This window comes from Schistocerca nitens, chromosome 2 (assembly GCF_023898315.1).
Source record: "Schistocerca nitens isolate TAMUIC-IGC-003100 chromosome 2, iqSchNite1.1, whole genome shotgun sequence".
NCBI lineage: Eukaryota > Metazoa > Arthropoda > Insecta > Orthoptera > Acrididae > Schistocerca > Schistocerca nitens.
This window is the reverse complement of record NC_064615.1, coordinates 505,171,037-505,198,777: the sequence shown is the minus strand read 5'-3', so window position 1 is coordinate 505,198,777 and position 27,741 is coordinate 505,171,037. Positions and strand designations below refer to the sequence as shown.

General features: G+C 41.8%; 1 protein-coding gene across 1 annotated transcript in view; it reads left to right on the top strand.

The window, feature by feature from the left end:
- Positions 1–27,741, top strand: part of LOC126236477 (activating signal cointegrator 1 complex subunit 1) — an 87,977-nt gene that overhangs the window by 36,643 nt on the left and 23,593 nt on the right. The window contains exon 4 of the mRNA XM_049945815.1: positions 2,140–2,291. Within this exon, the coding sequence (XP_049801772.1) occupies positions 2,140–2,291 (152 nt within the window). The remainder of the gene's footprint in view (positions 1–2,139; positions 2,292–27,741) is intronic.

Sequence of the window (27,741 nt, the reverse complement as noted above, 5' to 3'; positions counted from 1 at the left end):
CGCCCCTTCACTGATGGCGATTTAATAAAAGAATGTTTGGTAGTTGCAGCGGAACATTTGTGTCCATTTCAAGTTGAACAGTTTCGGATTGTGCCATTCTCTAACATGACCATTATGCGTCGCATACAGGACATGGCAGATGACGTCCAGAGCCAGCTTTCAAATATCTGTAAAGATTTTATGGCTTATTCTCTACCTCTGGACGAAAGTGTCGATATCAATGGAACAGCGCAGCTTGCCATATTTATTAGAGGTGTTAAAAGAGATCTTCATGTGAGGGAGGAGCTCCTCGATGTAGTAGCCATGAAGAACACTACAACCAGAGGTGATATTTTAATTAGTATTGAAGAAAGCGTTGAAAATATAGGATTGTCGTGGAATTCTTTAGTTTCAGTGTCTACAGACGGTGCACCAGCGATGACAGGGAAAAAATCAGGTTTCGTTGCGCTGTTGAAGGAGAAAATGCAAAAACTGACCGTGCCGAATGAAATATGGTCGTTTACTGTGTGATCCACCAGGAAAACTTATGTGCAAAGAGTATCACTCTAAAAAATGTGATGAGTGTTGTTGTTCGTACAACCAATTATAGAAGGAAGCATGGGCTACAACACAGGCAATTTAAAATCTTTCTTGAGGATGTAGAAAGTCAGTGTGGTAGCCTGCCTTATTACAGCGAGGTCCGCTGGCTTAGTCGTGGCGAATTATTAAATCGATTTTTTTGCCTATTAGATGAGATAAATATGTTCATGGAAATAAATAACACGTGTGTTCCTGAATTGAAAGAGCCTTCATGCAAATGTGATCTCGCATTCTTAGCAGATTTAACTAGCCATCTGAATGCTTTGAACATTTCACTACAAGGTAAAGATCTGCTAATTACTCATTTCATAGATCGAGTACGAGCTTTTAAAATGAAATTGACACTTTGGGTGAGTCAGCTGGAAACAGGAAATCTAGCTCAATTTTCCTAAATTATCACCCATGCAAGATGTTCACAAAGACTGTGAACGTTATTCACATAGTTTAGTTGTCCTTAAGGAAGAATTTGATCAACGCTTTCAAGATCTGACAGCACTAGACAGTGATTTTGATCTGTTCTCCTCTCCATATTCAGCGAATATTGAAGAGATTCGTCCTGAGCTGCAACTAGAAATTATTGACCTGCAGTGTGACAGAGAATACAGAGACAAATTTCAGAACAAGAAAAACATTTTGGAATTCTACAGACACTTCCCTCAGGATAGATTTCCTCGTTTGCACAAACTGGCGGCTACAATAATATCAATGTTCGGTTCCACGTATGTTTGTGAACAACTGTTCTCTGCAATGAAACGTAACAAGACGCACCTGAGAAACGCATTGTCTGATCGAAATTTAAACTGCACGCTGCGCCTACGATGCACAAGAACAATTACTCCGAACATAGACGCAATTATAAAGGGCAAAAAGTACAAGATAACCGAGAATCCCACACTTCAGTGACACCTTTTATTGTGTAATAGTTCACAAATTAATACGAATGTAGAGGCATACACTAAGCTAATAAAATTATGTGGCAAGTGTACATTCTCCTTTATTTGTTTCATTTGTCGCAGTAATAATTCGTGAGTGATATCCCTGCAGGAGGCCGCGGATTTACATTGACTGGCGGCAGCTGTTGTGTGCACCCCGTGACTCTCCCCACTCTCCGCTCTGGTCCGGTAGTGGGGGTAGCGTGCTCGCGCTGCTCCGTGCTCGCGCCTTGCTGCTCACAGCTTGCTCCGCGAGCACGTATGTTGTGAAGCCCTGCCTTAAGTTAAGGGTGTTAGGTACAACATGCTGCAAAGTTATTGAGGCCATCTCTGTAACCTGGAACTTGCATCACATGAATTCTCCCATAATAAAAAAATCAAATAATTGTTGTTTGTTTATTATTTCATTTCATAAATTCAGTGCTTCTTGGTTATAATTAACTTGGAAAATCCTGTTTGTGTTCAGTGCTGTCAGTTTATGTCTAATTCTTGGTACCAGTTTTCTTGCAAAATTCTGAACTGCAAAACAGAGTCTCCGCTGACCATTTGGGTTTTAGGGAGTTTAGTACATATATCAGTAATAATTTGCTACATTTCAAACTCTGGTTCTCATTGTTTTTCATTTCAGTGATAACAGGAAGTGACAAAAAAGGCGTTGCAGCAGCCAGGAGAAGAATTAACCTTATTGTTATGTCAGCACGACAGAAGCAGCCGTTTACACATTTCATCTCCATTCCACTTACAGGGAATTCAATTATAGAAGGCTTTACCAAGTTTAGGGTAAGCTGCTAATACATCAATTACCAATACTAATCATAAAACACCATATGATATTAAGTTACATAAAAACCTTTGCTGTATCTTATGAAACTTGTGTTGCTCTTGAGTTTGGTCTGTCCCTTGCTACCAGAGAGGAGACTGTTAAAGTACACTGATGATAATACTTGTTGTATCCCTGACATTCAGTAAACCACATATAGTTCCAGGTCATGTCAGGTGGCAAGCACCTTGAGGAACTTGACCAATCCTGAGCGTGCCTGTGGTTGGCAAACATGGGGATCAAGGACTGTTCAATATCTCCAGTTTTTTATAACTATAAGTTGTGGGCATGTTTGAGTGACCACTGTGTGGAACAACAAAGCTGTTGCAGGGAACAGGGACCTTGGCTCAACTGCTGAGGGCATCTTGTATTACATATGATTTGTACTGTCATTTCAATTTGGCAACAAAGCAAAAATCCCTGTTTCCTATGACACACACAATTCCACAGTCCACAGTGGTCACTTGATCATGTTAATAAGAATTAGGTTTATAGAAGACTGGCAGAATGAGTATGGTACCTGTCACACTTCATTTGTAGAAAGCTTGTCTCGATAAAACAAGTCTTTGTCTAAATCAACCTTTAATCTACAGCTACAGCTGGAGATACATCTGCATCTAAATAGATACTCCATAAGACACCATACGGTGCATGGCAGAGGGTACCTTGGTATCACCACTAACCATTCCCTTTTCTGTTCCACTCACAAGTGGAGTGAGGGAAAAATGACTATTTATGTTCCTCCATTCAAGTCCGTATTTCTCCTGTCTTGTATTTATTGTCTTTACAAAAGATGTAGGTGCAGTAGAATTGTTCTGAAGTCAATCGCAAATGCCTGTTCTCTAAACTTTCTCAACACTGTTTCGCAAAAAAGATTCCCATTTAAGTTCATGGAGATTTCTGTAATACTCATGTTCAGTCAAAGTTACCAGTAACAGATATTGGAGCACACCTCTGAATTGTATAGATGTCTTCCTTTAACCTGACTTGGTGGGGATTCCAAACAATAATGGGTCGCTTAAGTGTCCTATGCGTGCTCTCTGTAATAGATGAGCTACACTTACATAAAATTCTCACAATAAGCCAATTTCAATCATTCACCTACCCTACTACTGATCTTATGTTGTTGTTTCATTTCATATTGCTTTGTCACGAATAAGTTGCATGAGGTATTGAGAATATTTTGCAAGAGTTTTACTATTGCTCAGTGTGTGTGTGTGTGTGTGTGTGTGTGTGTGTGTGTGTGTGTGTAGAAGTGTAATGCAACATCAACTGGGATGGATGTTAAGAAGATGAAGAGACTGCAACACAGCAGTGTGTCTGTTCAGTAGTGGTTGGAGGCACAGAACTGGGAAAAATTATATCTAACATGGTAGGAACCAGTTTGATAGTAGGGAATGGTGGGAAAAACGGCTACATTAGTGTGAATGCTGAATGCTGCAGCAACAACGAAACAACACAGTGTTGGTTTGTTAATGGTCGGAGCCTTAGGACTGGGAAAAGTTACATCAAACATGGTAGAAGCTGGTACAACAGCATTAGGAATTGCAGAACAACAGGATGTTAATTCTGTTGCAGTTGGAGCTATGAAACTGAGGAAATGTCATGTTGTTGTTGTTGTTGTGGTCTTCAGTCCTGAGACTGGTTTGATACAGCTCTCCATGCTACTCTATCCTCTGCAAGCTTCATCTCCCAGTACCTACTGCAACCTACATCCTTCTGAATCTGCTTAGTGTATTCATCTCTTGGTCTCCCCCTACGATTTTTACCCTCCACGCTGCCCTCCAATACTAAATTGGCGCTCCCTTGATGCCTCAGAACATGTCCTACCAACCGATCCTTTCTTCCGGTCAAGTTGTGCCACAAACTTCTCTTCTCCCCAATCCTATTCAATACTTCCTCATTAGTTATATGATCTACCCATCTAATCTTCAGCATTCTTCTGTAGCACCACATTTCGAAAGCTTCTATTCTCTTCTTGTCCAAACTATTTACCGTCCATGTTTCACTTCCATACATGTATACACTCCATACAAATACTTTCAGAAATGACTTCCTGACACTTAAATCTATACTCGATGTTAACAAATTTCTCTTCTTCAGAAACGCTTTCCTTGCCATTGCCAGTCTACATTTTATATCCTCTCTACTTCGACCATCATCAGTTATTTTGCTCCCCAACTAGCAAAACTCCTTTACTACTTTAAGTGTCTCATTTCCTAATCTAATACCCTCAACATCACCCGACTTAATTCGACTACATTCCATTATCCTTGTTTTGTTTTTGTTGATGTTCATCTTATATCCTCCCTTCAAGACACCATCCATTCCGTTCAACTGCTCTTCCAAGTCCTTTGCTGTCTCTGACAGAATTACAATGTCATCGGCGAACCTCAATGTTTTTATTTCTTCTCCATGGATTTTAATACCTACTCCGAAGTTTTCTTTTGTTTCCTTTACTGCTTGCTCAATATACAGATTGAATAACATCGGGGAGAGGCTACAACCCTGTCTTACTCCCTTCCCAACCACTGCTTCCCTTTCATGTCCCTCGACTCTTATAACTGCCATCTGGTTTCTGTACAAATTGTAAATAGCCTTTCGCTCCCTGTATTTTATCCCAGCCACCTTTAGAATTTGAAAGAGAGTATTCCAGTCAACATTGTCAAAAGCTTTCTCTAAGTCTACAAATGCTAGAAACGTAGGTGTGCCTTTCCTTAATCTTTCTTCTAAGATAAGTCGTTGGGTCAGTATTGCCTCACGTGTTCCAGTATTTCTACGAAATCCAAACTGATCTTCCCCGAGGTCGGCTTCTACTAGTTTTCCCATTCGTCTGTAAAGAATTCGTGTTAGTATTTTGCAGCTGTGGCTTATTAAACTGATTGTTCGGTAATTTTCACATCTGTCAACACCTGCTTTCTTTGGGATTGGAATTATTATATTCTTCTTGACGTCTGAGGGTATTTCGCCTGTTTCATACATCTTGCTCACCAGATGGTAGAGTTTTGTCATGACTGGCTCTCCCAAGGCCGTCAGTAGTTCCAATGGAATGTTGTCTACTCCTGGGGCCTTGTTTCGACTCAGGTCTTTCAGTGCTCTGTCAAACTCTTCACGCAGTATCGTATCTCCCATTTCATCTTCATCTACATCCTCTTCCATTTCCATAATATTGTCCTCAAGTGCATCGCCCTTGTATAGACCCTCTATATGATCCTTCCACCTTTCTGCTTTCCCTTCTTTGCTTAGAGCTGGGTTTCCATCTGAGCTCTTGATGTCCATATAAGTGTTTCTCTTATCTCCAAAGGTCTCTTTAATTTTCCTGTAGGCAGTATCTATCTTACCCCTAGTGAGATAAGCCTCTATATCCTTACATTTGTCCTCTAGCCATCCCTGCTTAGCCATTTTGCACTTCCTGTCGATCTCATTTTTGAGACATTTGTATTCCTTTTTGCCTGCTTCATTTACTGCATTTTTATATTTTCTCCTTTCATCAATTAAATTCAATATTTCTTCTGTTACCCAAGGATTTCTACCAGCCCTCGTCTTTTTACCTACTTGATCCTCTGCTGCCTTCACTGCTTCATCCCTCAAAGCTCCCCTTTCTTCTTCTACTGTATTTCTTTCCCCCATTCCTGTCAATTGTTCCCTTATGCTCTCCCTGAAACTCTGTACAACCTCTGGTTCTTTCAGTTTATCCAGGTCCCATCTCCTTAAATTCCCACCTTTTTGCAGTTTCTTCAGTTTTAATCTACAGGTCATAGCCAATAGATTGTGGTCAGAGTCCACATCTGCCCCTGGAAATGTCTTACAATTTAAAACCTGGTTCCTAAATCTCTGTCTTACCATTATATAATCTATCTGATACCTTTTAGTATCTCCAGGGTTCTTCCATGTATACAACCTTCTATCATGATTCTTAAACCAAGTGTTAGCTATGATTAAGTTGTGCTCTGTGCAAAATTCTATCAGGCGGCTTCCTCTTTCATTTCTTAGCCCCAATCCATATTCACCTACTACGTTTCCTTCTCTCCCTTTTCCTACACTCGAATTCCAGTCACCCATGACTATTAAATTTTCGTCTCCCTTCACTATCTGAATAATTTATTTTATTTCATCATACATTTCTTCAATTTCTTCGTCATCTGCGGAGCTAGTTGGCATATAAACTTTTACTACTGTAGTAGGTGTGGGCTTCGTATCTATCTTGACCACAATAATGTGTTCACTATGCTGTTTGTAGTAGCTTACCCGCATTCCTATTTTCCTATTCATTATTAAACCTACTCCTGCATTACCCCTATTTGACTTTGTGTTTATAACCCTGTAGTCACCTGACCAGAATTCTTGTTCCTCCTGCCACCGAACTTCACTAATTCCCACTATATCTAACTTTAACCTATCCATTTCCCTTTTTAAATTTTCTAACCTACCTGCCCGATTAAGGGATCTGACATTCCACGCTCCGATCCGTAGAACGCCAGTTTTCTTTCTCCTGATAACAACATCCTCTTGAGTAGTCCCCGCCCAGAGATCCGAATGGCGGACTATTTTGCCTCCGGAATATTTTACCCAAGAGGACGCCATCATCATTTAATCATACAGTAAAGCTGCATGCCCTCGGGAAAAATTACGGCCGTAGTTTCCCCTTGCTTTCAGCCGTTCGCAGTACCAGCACAGCAAGGACGTTTTGGTTATTGTTACAAGGCCAGATCAGTCAGTCATCCAGACTGTTGCCCTTGCAACTACTGAAAAGGCTGCTGCCCCTCTTCAGGAACCACACGTTTGTCTGGCCTCTCAACAGATACCCCTCGATTGTGGTTGTACCTACGGTACGGCTATCTGTATCGCTGAGGCACGCAAGCCTCCCCACCAACAGCAAGGTCCATGGTTCATGGGGGGGGGGGGGGGGGGGGGGGGGAATGTCATTGTGGAAGAAAAACTGCAGGAAACAAGATAAGAAAAGTGTGAAGTGTGATAATACATCCTGGAGAGGAACAAAATTTTAGAGTGCAAATATATTTAAGGAATGCGTCAGTAGTGATCATTTCTAAGAAAGAAATAGCAGGGAGTACATGTACCAGGAACACTGGTAACAGTAAAAGATGGTACATGCATAATGACTGTGCTAAACACAACAGAAGAAATCAGTTCAGTGAAGTGTCTGCTATTGCCACTGGTGAGTAGTGTAAGGTACATCAAGTGATGAAAGTAAAGTCAGAGATAACATCCAGAGCCAGTAAATTAAAAGAAAACTCCAAGAGTTGATCACTTGAATAGCAAAGAAAGAAATGCAATGGTGGAAATATGTATGGCTTATAATTACATATTCCACTTGCCAGGAAACCATTTGACACAAACAGATGTTATTAGACATGAGATTTAGTTAATACTAGAGGCAAAAAGTAGATTGGAGGGAATAGATACAATGTTGCGAGACCATAGCATAGTCCCAAGTAATATTGAATGGAATTTTCACTTGATTGTAATTCGAAATAAAATGGATGTGAATGGATCAAGTGTTATTAGGTGAAAAAGATTGACAGGAAACAATGATTAGTCCACCATATGGGTATTATGAATACGGAAAAATGGCAGTGGGTTTGAAGACATCCCCAAGCACAGTTCAAAAAATAATAAATTCTATTGTAATGGGATTTCAAGGAGAGAAGGTATTTATATATTTATGTGATGTCATAATGCTTGGATCCTCATTAGATCACAATAATCGACTTGGAAAGATGTTTGAGAGACTTCTATGTTACAATTTAAAACTGCAAATAGATAAATCTGAATTATTGTGTAAGGAAATTACATTTTTGGGACATACAGCATGGGGGTTAAAGCCTTATCCCATGTAGGTCGAAACAGTTTCCTCAGTCAAAGACTAATACAAAACTACACAAATGTTATTGTTGTTTTATAAGCAACTGCAGGAACCTCTGAACCCCTGTATGAATTACTAAAGAAAGGGGTAACATATAACTGGGTGATAGAACAGGAAGTTTCATTCTAGCAGTTAAAGAGAAAACCACAAAGCCCTCCGATGTGACGGGATCTAGACTTTAACAAAGAATTTGTCAAAACAGATTCAAGTCAGAGCTCAATAGGAGCTATGTTGAGTCAAGGGGAAATTGGCAGCAACTTACCTGCCGCATAAGCATCTAGACATTAAATAAGGTGAAATAGTCATATAGCACAATAGAAAGAGAAATCTGACCATATTTGTTTGGTCAAAAAGTAACGGTAGGCACGGATTGCAAACCACTGACGTGGTTAAGTAGTATTTCGGACTCGTTTTCAAGATTGTTGAAATTCATATTAAAGTTGGAAGAATATGACTACCCAGTTTTATACAAAAGAGGTAAAGGATATTGTGTTGTGGATGCCCTCTCGAGGGTAAAACATCTCAGAACAGCTAATAATGAAACAGAAAACTGTAGAATTTACCAGAAGGAAATGGATGCAAGATGGATAAGAAAAACAGTTAGGCAGAGTGGAAGTTTGAAATTGCTCCCAAGGGCACAGGTGACGGCAGTACAAGCCACCTGCAAGGGAGGAGATAGGCAGCGCCAGAGGGGGCCTGAATGGAATATTCAGACTGAGTGAGAAAATCATTGTTCTGTGCATGACATTGAAACACATGGTTGTAGCTGCGCGGAGGCTACTGTTGTTGCAGAAGCTTAGATTTTGTGAGTGCACACATGGGAAAGTTTTGTTTCATTAGTTCACATGTTTTATGACAGGAATGCATGGGTGTGCTGTCACTGATTACATGTCTTATAACAGGAAGACAAAGGGAACTGAAATTATGTATCACTAGTTCCCCAAGGATACACAGCTTCAACGAGTATGGATGGTGAACTGTTACTGCAAAGATAACATTAATGTGGAAAAAGCCACTGTGTGTTCAGGTTAATTTAAATCATGACCGCCGCAGATGCCATTGACCATACAGTTGGTGCAATACTGCAACAAGAGATCAGTGGTGTAACACAGCCACTGTGTTTCTTCTCCCGAGAGTTTACTGATACTCAGCAGAAGTAGTTGACTTTTGATAGAGATATAGAGAGCTCTTGGACATCTATGAGGCAATCCACTATTTCCAGGATGACTTGAAGGATGCCCTCTAACCATTTTCATCAATCACAGCCTCTTGCAGACACAACCAAAAACCCTTCTGTTAACAACACGCCAAGGCACTTTTGCTGGCTCATCCTGGTCTCGCAATTTACCGCCGACATCAGACATGTACGAGGTGTAGAAAATATAGTCACAGACTACCTGTCTTGCTTGGTGGTCACATCTACCCAGCTAGAGTTTGATCTACTCACTGACACACAGACCATAGATACCAAACTACAACAGCTACTCATTGGACAAGACACTGGGCTATAACTAAAACAGTGTACACCGCCAGGAACCACCAAGCCTGTTTGGTATGATATGTCATGTGAGAGAATACAATCAGTTGTCCCATAATCCTATCATAAAACTGTGTTCAACTTATTGCACAATCTTGCACATTGCAGTGAACGTCCCACACTCAAATTAGTCATGGAATGCTTCATCTGGCGCAACGTCAAGCATGATTGCACTGCATGAATGTTCACATTGATTTAGTTGGGCCATTCCCTGAGTCATAGGGTTCAAATTACATCTTATCCATGATGAATTGTATGATGCATTGGGCTGAGCCCACCGCGTTACCAAACATTTCAGCTGACACAGTTGCACTGGCCTTTGTTTGCAACTGGATTTCCAGATTCAGCTGTCCTACATCGCTGATGACAGACCAAGGCCAGCAATTTGAGTTTGCCTTGTTCAATGAACTGTGCCAACTGTACAGGGGCCCTTGTTTGCACATGACTGCTTACCAACCCCAGTCGAATGGCCTAGTGGAATTATGCCACTGCAGGCTCAAGGCAGTTTTAATCTGCCACTTGCAATTGTGGACAGATTCCCTGTCCTGGGTGCTTCTCAGAATTAGGACTGGTCCTAAAAAAGATTTGAACGCCTCACTTGCTGAGGTATTATATGGTGAGCCACTCTGCCTCCTTGCAGAATTTGTCATTCAAGGTATAGCTGTACCAGACGATGACCAACCAGAACTAGCGCAGCGAGTACATGAGCATGTATGCAGCATCCTTGTACCACCAACTATCCATCACGTAAAGCCAATCATATTCATTCACAAGGGCTTAAACACCTGTTCCCATGTTATGCTACGCACAGATGCCATATAGCCGGCTTTGTACTAACCTGCCACTCCTGCAGCGGCCCATATCACGGGACACCAACACATTTGACATTATCATCTTGGGAAAGTCCACTATGGTGTCTTTAAGCAGACTGCTGAAGCCCCATGGACTTAAGTTGACTCCCCAGTGGCACGCTCTGCCCTGCATTGGCGCCTCTACAGCCAACACCATTCACTTCAGAGTACAACTAAGTAGTTTCTGCTGGAAGGTATCAGTGTCACTTTATGTAACTCACTTTGTCATCTCTGCCAGTTTCACAAATAGACAGGCAGGCCCCAGTGTAGTCTCTAGGTCAATTGAACATGCCTGCCCTCGTTCATTGGTACAGTGGGTTTAACATCTCACCTCATGACTGATGGAGCCTTCATTGTCAGTGCCCCTGTATAAGCCACTCCCATCGCTGATGTCACGCCTCCCGCTGCCTCGACGGTCACAGACCATTGTACTGCCTACACTGCAGTGCCATCTCCCTCTCCTCATCCTTCGGTGCTCCTCCCACTTCGCAATTTGGCCGCGCACTGTATCCACCAGCGTACATTGCTGATTATGACATTTCAGTGATTAACACTGACATCCCGCCTCTACATACTGCTTTCTTCCACAGGACCACATTATAGAGGGAAGGGGGGGCCAGCTCAGTGGGGATGTAACTCCGTGGAGCCACCGGAACAATATCACTGCCCTGAGGTAGCTCAACTAACCTCTCTGAATCTGCAGTTAGTTCGCTCTGATCAATGTTTGTGACAACATGCTGTGTACTTTGTATGACAATAAAATATATTTGTTGTTGTAGGTAACTACCATCCCGAATACCATACTTCCTACATAATCATTCCTGGAAATATTCTAAGTTGTGTGGTAAATATTTCCTTCGTATATAGCAGTGTTTTTAATATATATAAACGTTGGCCACTTCCTGCTGAAGTAAATGCTAAGAAGCAGTAATTTATGTATATAGACCCAGAAATGGAAATGTTGTCAATACATGATGCCAAAAGATAGTATGGGAAACTAAGTAATGATCACTTATTGTGTAAAAGAATTGATCCGAGCCATGGAATATTTAAGCAGATATTTGTTCTTTTGTCTACATACAACCATTATGTGTGAAACCACAATGATGTAGCCTGCACTCAAAAGTATATTATATTAAATGAAAGTGTGTGAATGCAAATATAGAGTAATGAATAGTTGTTAGTAGTGCCAAAATATGAAGGCCCCACAGTGTCATGTAGAAGTAATAAACCCACTGGTTTAGTTGTTCTGGTCACAGGTAAATTGAAATTTCTGGGTAAGTGTAGAAAATACAGTGCTGAAATATTGTTACAGTCAGAACACATTATTCAGACAGACATAATGAATATTGATATAGTTCCAAAGCTGAATGTGGATGTAGACTGCTGTTTTGTTAAAAGGAATGTAATAGAATTTGCTTTAAATTTACCCATTGAACATGTGGTGAGATTGTTGTATGATTTAAATGGAACAAAAAATGAAGTTTAAGAGCTGGAAAATGAAATCTTGTATCAGCAAAGGGCTGCTTTCAGTAGCTTTACAATTAGCATTATATGAATGTGGAGTTATGTGGGATCAAGTGCAGTAATTATGATAGTGGTTTTCTGTATTTGTCGACACTGTAAATATTGTCTAGATAATTTGCAGTTGGTTTTTAGAACCGTGGATGACAACTGCTATGGAAAAATGCTTGTTAAGCGTAAGATAGTGAATCTGTATCCTGGCAGAGAATTGGCCAGAGCCGGCCGCGGTGGCCGTGTGGTTCTAGGCGCTGCAGTCTGGAACCGCGAGACTGCTACGGTCGCAGGTTCGAATCCTGCCTCGGGCATGGATGTGTGTGATGTCCTTAGGTTAGTTAGGTTTAAGTAGTTCTAAGTTCTAGGGGACTGATGACCTAAGATGTTAAGTCCCATAGTGCTCAGAGCCAATTGGCCAGATACCAACCTGCTCAGCGAGATTTCAGAGAGAAAGAGGAAACTGTGTTTGAAAGAGTGTCCATTAGATATGAGAGAAGTAGTGGTAATGTAACATATGAAAGAGGTCTTGTGTCACTGCGATGTTTGTAAGATATAGAGGAAAGGCAACCTCCCATGATGTTAGTGTCTCAAGCAGATAGAGATAAAAAAAGTATTAAAGCAGCATTAAAAAGAATGAGTATATTTGTAAATTAGTCATATATCCATAATGGTATTGTGTGCTGTCCTTGGCAAGATAATGAAAAATTACTTTTAAAAAATGTATATATTGAAAAAGCTTGTATGTGGTCATGGTAAAAGTACAGCTTGTAGCAAAATTACATATTGTAAAAGGATATGTGTAATTCAAGATGGTGAATTATTTTTGAGTGTTCATGATAAAAGTACTGTATTTGCAAATCTACATACTGGAGAAGAATATGTATAATCGAGTATAATGAATCGTTTTTGACACTCATAATAAAAGAACTACCTTTTATAAATTTATATGCACTATGTCATCAAAAGTATCTGGTCATCTGGCTGAAAATGACTTACAAGTTTGTGGCACCTCCCATCAATAATGCTGGACTTCAGTATGGTGTTGGCCCATCCATAGCCTTGATGACAGCTTCCACTCTCGCAGGCATACGTTCAATCAGGTGCTGGAAGGTTTCTTGGGGAATGGCAGCCCATTCTTCACGGTGTGCTGTATTGAGGAAAGGCATTGAGTGAGGCCTGGCACAAAGTCGGCATTCAAAAACATCGCAGAAGTGTTCTATAGGATTCAAATCAGGACTCTGTGCAGGCCAGTCCATTACAGGGATGTTATTGTCATGTAACCACTCCACCGCAGGCCGCATTATGAACAGGTGCTCGAGCATGTTGAAAGGTGCAGTCGCCATCCTCGAGTTGCTCTTCAACAGTGGAAAGCAAGAAGGTGCTTAAAACATCAGTGTAGGCCTGTGCTGTGATAGTGCCTTGCAAAACAACAAGGGGTGCAAGCCCCCTCCATGAAAAACACGACCACACCACAGCACCACCACCTCCGAGTTTTACTGTTGGCACTACACACACTAGCAGACGACATTCACCAGGCATTCGCCATACCCACACCATGCCATCAGATCACCACATTGTGTACTGTGATTTGTCACTCCACACGACGTTTTCCCACTGTTCAATCATCCAATGTTTACACCCTGTACACCAAGCGAGGCGTTGTTTGGCATTTACTGGGATGATATGTGGCTTATGAGCAGCCGCTTGACCATGAAATCCAATTTTTCTCACCTCCCACCTAATTGTCATAATACTTGCAGTGGATACTGATGCAGTTTCGAATTCCTGTGTGGTGGTCTGGATAGCTGTCTGCCTATTACACATTACGACCCTCTTCAACAGTCAGCGGTGTGTCTCAGTCAACAGATGAGGTCGCCTGTACGCTTTTATGATGCACATGTCCCTTCAGGTTTCCACTTCACTATCACATCAGAAACAGTGGACCTAGGGATGTTTAAGAGTGTGGAAATCTCGCGTACAGATGTATAACAAGGACACCCAATCACCTGATCATGTTCGGATTCCCTGAGTTCCGCGGAGCACCCCATTCTGCTCTTTCACAATGTCTAATGACTACTGAGGTCGCTGATATGGGGTACCTGACAGTAGGTGACAGTACAATGCACCTAATATGAAAAATGTATGTTTTTGGGGGTGTCCAGACACTTTTGATTACATAGTGTATATTGAAATATAACAACAAAAACAATTGATTATTGTCACAATTATTTAATTGGATAGATAAAAATACCTACTCACCAAACAGCGGCAGAAAACACACACAAAAAACTATTGTAATTGGTGAGCTTTCAGAGCCAGTGGCTCCTTGTAAAGGCAGAAGGATTGAAGGGGAAGGAAGAGGGGTGAAGGAAAAGGACTGGAGAGGTCTAGGAAAAGGGGTAGATTTTGGGAAAGTCAGCCAGAATTGCGAGTCAGGAGAGAGTTACTGTACAGGATGAAAAGGAAAGACTAATTGCTGGGGACTGCAGCAGACGAGATTTGACCTGAGAGCTTAAAGGTGGAATTATGCAGACAGAGATTACTGCTTAAACATCATACATGAGTTAGTAAGAGCGAAAAGCTAAGTGCATTGTACGTAACAGAGGTGGGAGGGGGCAGTGAAAAATAGACGGGAAAGACAGTGAAAGATGTAGAAAACTAAAATGGAGTGAAAAAAGAGCAGATACAGCGAAGAAATGCTGAGACAGAAGAAATTAACGTAAATTAAGACCAGGTGGGTGGCGAGAACCAATGACATGTTGTAATGTTAGTTCCCACCTGTGGAGTTCTGAGAAACTGGCATATGTAGGAAGAATCCAGATGGCCTGTGTGGTGAAACAGGCACTGAGGTCACAAATGTCATTTTGTAGAGCAAGCTCTGCAACAGGATATTGCGAGTTGCCAGTATACACCTTTTCCCTGTGCCCATTTGTCCTAATTGATAATTTGGTGCTAGTCATGCTGATGTAGAATGTCAAACAGTGTTTACATAGCATCTGGCATATGACATGTTGTTTTGCAGGTGGCTCTCCTTTTGACAGTATACGTTTTTCAAGTTACAGGGCTATTATAGGTGATGGTAGTAGGGTGCATAGGGCAAGTCTTGCAGTGGGGATGGACACAGGGGTAGGAGCCATAGGGTAGGGAGATGGTGATGGAAAGCTATTCTAGGTGTGGTGGGCAAAATTTCAGACAGAATGGATCTTATTTCAGGGCATGATTTTAGGACGTCATGGCCCTGTCAAAGTAGCTGATTAACACATTCCCGACCTGGGTAATACTCAGTCACCAATGGTGTGCTCCGAAGTTGTTTTTTGGAAGGATCAGCAGTTCCATGATTGGATGTGATGGCAAGGAAATCTGCCTCTTAACTAGGCTGGTGGGATAATTACGTGCATTGAAGTCTGAGGTGAGAATGGTGGTGTATTGCTGTAAAGAGTCTGCACCTGAACAAATATGTTTACTTCAGATGCAAAGGGAATGATCAAAATGTAAGTACTGTTGTTTGTTGGTAGGTTTAATGTGGATGGAAGTGTGTAGCTGACCTTTGGTGAGAATGAGATCAACATCAAGGAAAGTGGCATGGGATTCAGAATAGGACCATGTGAAATTTAATTGGGAGAAAACCCTCAGGTTTTCAAATCTTGTCTGATGCAGTCCCCAACAATCAGTCTTATCTTCTCATCCCGTACGGTAAGTCTCCCTGACCCATGGTTCTGGGTAGCTTTCCTGAATCTGCCCCTTTTCCTAGACCTCCCCAGTCCTTTTACTTCACCCCTCTTCCTTCTCCTTCAACCCTTCTGCCTGAAGGAGCCACTGGCTCCAAAAGCTTGCCAATTACAATTGTCTTGTAAGCATGTGTTGTGCTGCCGCTTGGTGAGTAAATTTTTTATCTATCCAATTAAATAATTTTTTATATGTAGAAAGATATACAATTAATTATGTATATGGGTAAATATATATGTTGCAAGATTTGTGATTAATTGAAAAAGCTGAATTAAAGATGTATAAAGATAATTGTCTGTATTATAGATTAATGAAACAAAATATTCAACAGTGTTGTGTTCAGCTATGAATGTACATTTTGTGGAATGAAAATGACAAACAGCTGTATGTAAGGTCCTTTATTTGGGATCGCAACCAGTTTCATAGCTTAAAGCATCATCTTCAGATGGGTATCTGAATACAAAATGGAATTACCAGTTAAAATACAGTGCATTTCTCAAGCACTAATATCAGTAATAGCAAATAGATACTAACATAAAAAGTCTTATGATTGGTTTATTACATTGTAGGTTCTAGCTCAATTGCCACGAGATGGTGATGACACCATTCAGCCTATTTACAATTTGACAGTATGCTCACATGGTGGATTACTATTATTTTTACAGTGAATGTTGGCTCTTCTATCCATCCCCAATTTGGGTTCCATATGACACAATTTATGTATCTATTTGTTATTACCATTATTAGTGACTGGAGAGAACATTGTTTTTTAACTGAATTTCCCTTTGTAGTCAGATACCCACCTGAAGATTAGGCTTTAAGCTATGAAAACGGTCATGGTATCAAAAAAAGATCTTACATACAGCTATTTGCAGTTTTCATTTCAACCCTATAAAACAAGAAATTTTAAGAGAAGCAAAGTGTAGAAAAAGAAGCAGAACTCATGAGGCACATAATAGCACAGCACTGACAGAAAAAAAATTTTGCAGTCGCCAGGGAAGAGACTGCAAAATTTTCCCTTATGGAGGGAGATGTGTCGCAAATGTGTAATGTGAAGTAGTGAGAATATTTTGCTAGGCTTGTCACATTCCACAATGTGCATGTATACAAGATGTCCCAAACCTTTTGAGTCAAGTTGGAACAGGTGATAGTCGGTCCACAACTGATTATATTGAGATCGGGTACCAATGGTCAAAAATGCATATGTATTGTTTTGTGGAGATACACAGCATACTCTGCATAAGAACAACATAGCTCATAGTAACTGTTCAAAGCTATGACTGTCAGTCTCAGTGCATGCATGGCAAAGGCACATGGAGTTCTTCCGCATGCTCTCAAAGATTCCTGGTGCCTGTTGTAAGCAAACAGGTTTTCATCCATTTGTGTGACGGTTGCATACACCAACGTATTGACATAACCCCAGAGGAAGAAGTCTAGAGGTGTGAGATCTGGAAATCATGCTGGTCTTGAGACAGGACCACCTCTTCCAATCCAGTGATGAAGTACATGTTGTATAGGTGCTTATAGACATTAACATCGACATTGTCTGGTGCTCAATCCTGTTGGTACCACATCCTTTCACGGACGACAGTGAGTGCAGTCTCCAAGAATTGAGGCAGCACATCTCATAGTAACACTAAGTACCATGGACCAGTAAAACAGGGAGGCAGGATATAAGGTCCTATTAGGTGATCTTGCACAATGCCTACTCATATGTTGGCAGAGAATTGTTGTTTTGTTGCTGGTGGGGTTTGTCCTCATTCCAGACATGGTTGTTGCGCCTGTTAAAAACACCATCACTGGTGAATGAGACCTCATCCGTGAACAATAGAAACTATATGAAGCTCAGCATGACAGCATTCTGGTGGTTAACCCACTGACAGAAGTAAACACAGAGCTCAAAATTATTTGGTCCCAGTGCTTGTAGTATTCTTCATGATAGTGGTGTAATACCTGTTCTGCCACTACTCTACACACTGTATCCTTTGAAATGTGTTTGTCATGGGCAATTTCATGGGTGCATATTGCTGGGTGGTTGGCCACACAATCCAACGCCATCTCCTCAAAGTTTGATATTCGGATTTGGGGTGGGAACTGTGGCCAGCTCTCTTTGGAGTGAATGACCTTGTCTCTTGTTTGTTGGTATCAACAGAGATAAACTTCTTCCAGTGAAGATGACACCTGTTGGGAAAGCATCCTTGGTTCATTCATGCTGCTTTACAGGCACAAAATCCCGCCACACCATACATTAGATACATGTCTGCCAAATCTCATGATGAGTAACGTTTCATCTTTGACTACTCATCATGCACAGTTCACAGGAACACATCTCACCATGGACACGTCACAAACTGCAGTGGTCAAAGGACACCAGGATTGTGGCGTATGTGCAGCACAGGTTAATGCGCCGGTGTGATGCCCACGATTGTCTCATGACACACATGCTATGAGCAACACTAGGTGATCAAAAGTATCTGGACACCTGGCTGAAAATGACTGAAAAGTTCGTGGCACCCTCCATTGGTAATGCTGGAATTCAATATGGTGTTGGCCCACCCTTAGCCTTGATGACAGCTTCCACTCTCACAAGCATACGTTCAATCTGGTGCTGGAAGGTTTCTTGGGGAATGGCAGCCCATTCTTCACAGAGTGTTGCATAGAGGAGAGGTATCGATGTCAGTCGGTGAGGCCCGGCATGAAGTCAGCATTCCAAAACATTCCAAAGGTGTTCAGTAGGATTCAAGTCAGGACTCTATGCAGGCCAGTCCATTACAGGGATGTTATTGTCATGTAACCACTCCACCACAGGCCGTGCGTTATGAACAGGTGCTCGATTGTGTTGAAAGATGCAGTTGCCATCCCCAAATTGCTCTTCAACAGTGGGAAGCAAGAAGGTGCTTAAAACATCAATGTAGGCCTGTGCTGTGGTAGTGCCGTGCAAAATAACAAGGGGTGCAAGCCCCCTCCATGGAAAACATGACCACACCATAACACCACTCCATCCGAATCTTACTGTTGGCACTACACATGCTGGCAGATGACATTCGCTGCACATTCTCCATACCCACACCCTGCCATCGGATCGCCACTTTGTGTAGCGTGATTTGTCACTCCACACAATGTTTTTCCACTGTTCAATTGTCCAATGTTTACACTCCTTACACCAAAACAAGGCGTCGTTTGGCATTTACCGGCGTGATTTGTGGCTTATGAGCAGCTGCTCAGTCATGAAATCCAAGTTTTCTCACCTCCTGCCTAACTGTGATAGTACTTTCAATGGACCCTGATACAGTTTGGAATTTCTGTGCGATGGTCTGGATTGATGTCTGCCTATTACACATTATGACGCCTTCAACTGTCGGTCGTCTCTGTCAGTCAACAGACGAAGTCGCCCTGTACGCTTTTGTGCTGTACGTGTCCCTTCATGTTTCCACTTCACTATCACATCAGAAACAGTGGATCTAGGGATGTTTAGGAGTGTAGAAATCTCATGTACACACATATGACACAAGTGACACCCCGTCACCTGACCACGTTCGAAGTCTGAGTTCCGCGGAGTGCCACTTTCTGATCTCTCTCAATATCTAATGACTACTGAGGTTGCTTATATGGAATACCTGGCAGTAGGTGGCAGCACAAAGCACCTAATATGAAAAACATATGTTTTTGGGGGTGTCCGCATACTTTTGATCACATAGTGTAAGTTGCATACATTACGTCTGCCAGGGGTGTGGCCATCAGAGGTGTATGCTGTTTATCATCCGCTGCCTGTTCTAGTGTACCACAGACACCTGTGATCATTACAGAGTGCAGCAGAACTGCATGCACCATTGAAGGACATGCACTGAGACTGGTGCTCACACTTTGAACAATTACTATGTTCTGCGTTGTTATTTGGTGTACGCTGTGTATGTTCATAACACAATAAATATACATTTCCAACTATTGGGTCCCCATCTCAGTATAATTAGTTGTGGATTCACTATTGCCTGTTTCAATTTGATCTAAGAGGTTTGAGACACCCCGTATAAGTGTAGCTTAACGTCAGGTGGGACGCTAAGAAGCTGGAGAGACTGTGTTTTGTTTTCAGTGTAGCGTGGCTAAGTGACAAGTAACAGAGAAACTGGGCTGGAGAGAGCAGCCTGTGATGTGTGTGTGGCACATCATCTACACCTGCATACATGCTCTGCTAGCCACTATAAGGTATGTGGCAGAGGTTACCTGGTACCACTACTAGTCATTTACTTTCCTATTCCATTCGCAAACAGAGCAAGATAAAAACTGCTATCTGTAAGTGTCTATACAAGCTCTAATTTCTGTTAACTCTGAACTAGCTCTAATTTCTCTTATTGTGTCTTCAAGATCCTTAAGCGAAATATAAACTGGCAGGAGTAGAATCATTTTGCAGGCAGCTTCAAATTTCAGCTCTCTAAATTTTCTCAATAGTGTTTCAAGAACCACCCCCCCCCCCCCTCCGCCCCCCAAGGGATTACTGGTTGAGATTATGAAGCATCTCTGTAATGCATGTTGATCGAAATCACCAATAACAAATCTATTAGCTCCTCTCTGAATTGCTTCAATGTCTTCCTTTAATCTGTCCTAGTGGAGTTCCCAAATACTCCAGCAGTACTCAGTAATGGATTGCACTAGTGTGCTATTTGTGGTCTTCTCAATAGATGAGCTACACTTTCATAAAATTCTCTCAATAAAACAAAGTTGACCATTCGCCTTTCCTACTGTTGCCCACGACTGGGTGTTGTGTTAGGTTTAAGTAGTTCTAAGTTCTAGGGGACTGATGACCATAGATGTTAAGTCCCATAGTGCTCAGAGCCATTTGAACCATTTTACTGTTGCCCTTACATGCTTATTCCATTTCAAATCACTACGCTTAGATATTTAATCGCTGTGACTTTATCAAGCACCGCACTAATGATGCTGTATTCTAACATTATGGGATTGCTTTTCCTTCTCATCTGCATTAATTTACATTTTTTCTGCATTTAGAACAACCTGCCATTCATCCCACCAACTAGAAATTTTGTGCAAGTCATCTTGCATCCTCCTACAGTCACTTAATGATGATACCTTCCTGCACACCAGTGTCATCAGCAAACAGCAACAGATTGCAGCTTGCCCTGTCCCTAAGATCATGTACATATATAGAAAATAAGAGTGGTCCTGTCACACTTCCCTGACGCACTATTGACAGAACCATTATCTCTGATGAACACTGCCATCGAGGACAACGTACTGGTTTCTAAGACTTGCCTTTGAGCCACTCACATATCTGGGAATGTAGTCCATAGGCTGAGACCTTTAGTAACAGTCTGCAGTGGAGCACCACATCCAACCTCCATGCAAGCCTCTGTAAGCATTGTACCCATCGCTGTTGGATATTCTGATAACAGTTTGCCTCAGACACTAGACTTGTGTTACTCTGCCTTTGGTATGAGACTTGGCTTCTCATGGGATTTGCACAGGGTAGATGCAGGATTGCACAACATACACTCCTGGAAATGGAAAAAAGAACACATTGACACCGGTGTGTCAGACCCACCATACTTGCTCCGGACACTGCGAGAGGGCTGTACAAGCAATGATCACACGCACGGCACAGCGGACACACCAGGAACCGCGGTGTTGGCCGTCGAATGGCGCTAGCTGCGCAGCGTTTGTGCACCGCCGCCGTCAGTGTCAGCCAGTTTGCCGTGGCATACGGAGCTCCATCGCAGTCTTTAACACTGGTAGCATGCCGCGACAGCGTGGACGTGAACCGTATGTGCAGTTGACGGACTTTGAGCGAGGGCATATAGTGGGCATGCGGGAGGCCGGGTGGACGTACCGCCGAATTGCTCAACACGTGGGGCGTGAGGTCTCCACAGTACATCGACGTTGTCGCCAGTGGTCGGCGGAAGGTGCACGTGCCCGTCGACCTGGGACCGGACCGCAGCGACGCACGGATGCACGCCAAGACCGTAGGATCCTACGCAGTGCCGTAGGGGACCGCACCGCCACTTCCCAGCAAATTAGGGACACTGTTGCTCCTGGGGTATCGGCGAGGACCATTCGCAACTGTCTCCATGAAGCTGGGCTACGGTCCCGCACACCGTTAGGCCGTCTTCCGCTCACGCCCCAACATCGTGCAGCCCGCCTCCAGTGGTGTCGCGACAGGCGTGAATGGAGGGACGAATGGAGACGTGTCGTCTTCAGCGATGAGAGTCGCTTCTTCCTTGGTGCCAATGATGGTCGTATGCGTGTTTGGCGCCGTGCAGGTGAGCGCCACAGTCAGGACTGCATACGACCGAGGCACACAGGGCCAACACCCGGCATCATGGTGTGGGGAGCGATCTCCTACACTGGCCGTACACCACTGGTGATCGTCGAGGGGACACTGAATAGTGCACGGTACATCCAAACCGTCTTCGAACCCATCGTTCTACCATTCCTAGACCGGCAAGGGAACTTGCTGTTCCAACAGGACAATGCACGTCCGCATGTATCCCGTGCCACCCAACGTGCTCTAGAAGGTGTAAGTCAACTACCCTGGCCAGCAAGATCTCCGGATCTGTCCCCCATTGAGCATGTTTGGGACTGGATGAAGCGTCGTCTCACGCGGTCTGCACGTCCAGCACGAACGCTGGTCCAACTGAGGCGCCAGGTGGAAATGGCATGGCAAGCCGTTCCACAGGACTACATCCAGCATCTTTACGATCGTCTCCATGGGAGAATAGCAGCCTGCATTGCTGCGAAAGGTGAATATACACTGTACTAGTGCCGACATTGTGCATGCTCTGTTGCCTGTGTCTATGTGCCTGTGGTTCTGTCAGTGTGATCATGTGATGTATCTGACCCCAGGAATGTGTCAATAAAGTTTCCCCTTCCTGGGACAATGAATTCACCGTGTTCTTATTTCAATTTCCAGGAGTGTACATAGTTGTTATGTTAACGTCTTGTGGAATTTGATAGTAGTTTCTTATCATAAATAGCTATTCAGTTTCATTTATTTGTTGGAGCTCCTTGTTCTTTCCCACCAACCTTCTTGTCTGAAAATACTCCAGCTTGTATTCTCAGACACCAGGATCAAGAGTTGGGCAGGTCCATTTCACAGGTGGAAATTAGTGTTAGTAAGTTCTAATCCTGACCCTATCACAGGAATCCATGCAATTGACTGTTTTATTTCCCTAATTGCTGGTGAGAGCAGAGTGATTGGCTGTTTGAGTTAACCACTGTATAGGAGAAACACAAAATAAACACCGAGCGAGGTGGCGCAGTGGTTAGACACTGGACTCTCATTCGGGAGGATGACGGTTCAATCCCGCGTCTGGCCATCCTGATTTAGGTTTTCCGTGATTTCGCTAAATTGCTCCAGGCAAATGCCGGGATGGTTCCTTTCAAAGGGCATGGCCAACTTCCTTCCCCATCCTTCCCTAATCCGATGAGACCGATGACCTCGCTGTCTGGTCTCCTTCCCCAAACAACCCAACCCCAACAAAATAGACAAAGGAAGCCCAGAAGAATAGTCTTCCTGAACACACATCAAAATAATCGTTTAATATGAAGCAAGTACTTTTGAGAAGATTTCAGCCTTTTGTTTACCCTGAATGATTTAATTGTTTGGAAGTACATTGCTAGAATAAACAACAACTTGACAGCAGGCTGTCTACCCATATATTTAAAAATAACTAGAGGTTTACCTCACTGTAGTGGAAATGCTGCCTACACTAAGTAACAGGAAAACTATCATAATGTGTAGTAACATTATGCATTTAGACACTGCTAAGCTTCTAGAGGAGTGGGTAGGTGGAGTCACTGAAGTGCATGATGTAATATGATGAATGATTTTCTCTCTTCTCAGACATTCCTAAAATGAAGCTTTGTACCTGCAGGAGCAGATGTTTCTGGAACCACAATACAAATACTGTAAGTATTTTGTAAAATAAGGCTGCTTGCAGTATGTTGCAGTACTGAACAAGGTCTAGTGAAAGTACTGCAATTTTATTCAGCCTGGAGAATGCAGCAACACAGCTGAGCTTTGTCATAAGCACAATCGTACAGAAGTCCAAAGACTAACCAGAACAGTTCTTTCTCAAGCAGGCATTTTAGAGGACAACGAGGTGAATGTAGTTGAGATTTAGCATTTTGTGTTTGACCTTCTTTGTAAGTTATTAGGCAGAACACAAAGTATTCTTGTATTGACTTGTATGTAGGCAGTGGATTTTATGCAGTGACAAATGAGCAAGTATTATCTGTTTTGCACGTCTGTTGAATTTATGAATGTATATAAATGAGAATAGAATAAAATGAACCAGATTTCAGTAACAGATTTTACCTCTTGGTACACTATTTTAAATGTTGTAACCACAGTATTCTCAAAATATTTTAGTGAGGATACTGATATGTTCAGCATTGATCATCCTAATTGTAATATTCTGGAGTAGATTTGTATACAAGCGTCAGACAATACATACTATAAAAGTTTGGTGGGCTACATACTGTGCTATTTGAGCTTCATGCTAACTATCATGGCAGCATTGTGCTAAATTCATGGATGCAAACTCATCCTACAACATCTAATTCACCTTTGTCACAACCTCACCGTAATTTGTGCTGATATCACGTGGTACGTTTCTAGCATTTGTAGACTTAGAGAAAGCTTTTGACAACGTTAACTGGAATACTCTCTTTCAAATTCTGAAGGTGGCAGGGGTAAAATACAGGGAGCGAAAGGCTATTTACAATTTGTACAGAAACCAGATGGCAGTTATAAGAGTCGAGGGGCATGAAAGGGAAGCAGTGGTTGGGAAAGGAGTGAGACAGGGTTGTAGCCTCTCCCCGATGTTATTCAATCTGTATATTGAGCAAGCAGTAAAGGAAACAAAAGAAAAATTCGGAGTAGGTATTAAAATTCATGGAGAAGAAGTAAAAACTTTGAGGTTCGCCGATGACATTGTAATTCTGTCAGAGACAGCAAAGGACTTGGAAGAGCAGTTGAACGGAATGGACAGTGTCTTGAAAGGGGGATATAAGATGAACATCAACAAAAGCAAAACGAGGATAATGGAATGTAGTCAAATTAAATCGGGTGATGCTGAGGGGATTAAACTAGGAAATGAGACACTTAAAGTAGTAAAGGAGTTTTGCTATTTAGGGAGTAAAATAACTAATGATGGTCGAAGTAGAGAGGATATAAAATGTAGACTGGCAATGGCAAGGAAAGCGTTTCTCAAGAAGAGAAATTTGTTAACATCAAGTATAGATTTAAGTGTCAGGAAGTCATTTCTGAAAGTATTTGTATGGAGTGTAGCCATGTATGGAAGTGAAACATAGACGATAACTAGTTTGGACAAGAAGAGAATAGAAGCTTTCGAAATGTGGTGCTACAGAAGAATGCTGAAGATAAGATGGGTAGATCACGTAACTAATGAGGCGGTATTGAATAGGATTGGGGAGAAGAGAAGTTTGTGGCACAACTTGACTAGAAGAAGGGATCGGTTGGTAGGACATGTTTTGAGGCATCAAGGGATCACAAATTTAGCATTGGAGGGCAGCGTGGAGGGTAAAAATCGCAGAGGGAGACCAAGAGATGAATACACTAAGCAGATTCAGAAGGATGTAGGTTGCAGTAGGTACTGGGAGATGAAGAAGCTTGCAGAGGATAGAGTAGCATGGAGAGCTGCATCAAACCAGTCTCAGGACTGAGGACCACAACAACAACATCACGTGGTAGTTGAATTTTTTTCTTTCTTTCTTTCTCTCCCTTCATCCTGATTTTCCTTCTTCTTTCTCTGGTTTTGCTTTGCCAGTTTTCAACTTTCTATGTCTTTTCCAACTTGTCAGTTCATGACTTTTTCACTGTTTAATCCTTGATATTATTTCACTAATTCCCCAGAACTTCAGATCTTGTCCATTAATCATGTGATTTGACTTCCTTTAAATATGACTGACATGTCTGAAATGTTTGTCTTTCCTGCCCTTCCCAGCTTTTCATATATTTATGAACAATAAAATTAGAAGCTCTAAATTTTGCATTCTTGTTGTGTGGCTCTTTTTAATATCTATCCTCCTAAAAGCATCATGTTGTAACGTTACAAAGTGATATATATTTATCCAATTAAAAAAATATATCTCAATTTAATTTCTCTTTGGTTCAGCATACGTATTCCAGTGAATTTCTAGATTTTTGGCATGCCTTGCAAAAAAACAAACATATGGCCTACAGGTTTGTCATACAACACAAGCTACAGCAGATAAGAAAAATGAAGAAAAGCAGTGATTCAGTCCAGCCATTATTGGCAAAGCACATAAATTGACAGAAGGGCAGATCAGTGTTGTAAATAGGTACAAAGCACAAGCTACCAAGGATGAACAACAAATAAGTTCAGAATGTGCATGGCCTTTCTATCACTTCCGTTGGTCAGAAATCTGTCCACCGACCACCTGAAATGATGGAAAGACCTTGTTGTTGTGGCTGAGACTGACTGTGACAGCTGTTGCTCTGCGCAGAGGTGGTACTGCCTGGCACTAAACACACACTTTCTGGGTGAGGAGGCACAGCTGACTGACCCAGCTGACCGACCTCATCCCTAATGGTGATAGTATTTATTATTGCCACCATTGTCTTTATTATAGTGTAAGCTCTGTGGCATAATGGTGATCCTATCTTCTTTGTTGGCTGTGTATTGAGAGGAACAACTGTAGGATTGCAAGCAAAAAACCCAACAACCTGTGCTTTGAAATGTGTATTGTCATGAGTTACAAGTAAAAAGCAAACAATTGTGACATACATGCACACAGGACATTTTGATCCGCAATATTGTGTCTTCGGTCTGCCCAGGTTGACAGCTACTTTGAAAACATGAAGCTGCCATTCTTCATTAGGCATCTTTTTTCAGTCTTTCCATGTGTAGGAACTTGGATGAATGCTTGGAGTATATTTAATATACAGTACATGTGGTTAAATCTACATCTACATACATGCTATGCAAGCCACTGTATAGTGTACAGCAGAGGGTACCTTGTACCAATACTAGTCATTCCTTTTGTTCTTCCACTCACAAATTGAGCAAGGGAAAAGTAACTATCTATGTGTCTCCATATGAGCCCTGATTTCTCTTATCTTGTCTTCATGGTCCGTAATCAAAATGCACATTGACAGCTGTAGAATCGCTCTGCAGTCAGCTGCAAATTTGAGTTCTCTAAATTTTCTCAGTAGCGCTTTGTGAAAAGAACTGTCTTCACTTCTGGTTTACAGCCAGTAAACTCCTTTGATATACAGATATAGCTCAACAGATTTTATTATGTGACTTTAGGGCTGTTGTTTTTCTAATAGTAGTCATGGTGGTGGCGGTGGTGGTGGTGATCACGATCATCATCATTTTCCATCCAAAGAACTGTTTCATGGAGCTCTATTTACTGAAGAAAATAGAAATTAATAGTACAGATTTCTAGGATTCATTTTGACTAAAACTTAATTGAGGAGAAGATGTTAATTAAATCTGCCGAAAGGCGTGACTGGTCCTCTGTTTCAATGGGGAAATTGAGAGGTGTAACAGCAATTATCTCTGTATGATGTATTTCATGCTTTTCTATTTATGTACGTATTTATATTTTATTAATATGGAGACATTCTAAAAATTCGATACGATATTGTACACACAGTATGTAAGATTGGTCATATGTAACACTGTTGGCCTCTTCTTCCCAGCATTCAGGGTACTAGCAGTTCTGAATATGTATATTTATTTTATCTCTTCCAGTAACAACATTACATGAAGTGTTATCAGGAAAGAAATTCACCTTGTGACACCAACAATAAAGCAAAGTTTGACTTACATCTGGAAATTCACATAAAGTTAATGCTCTCAGGATGTTTAATATATACATGGCACTGAAAA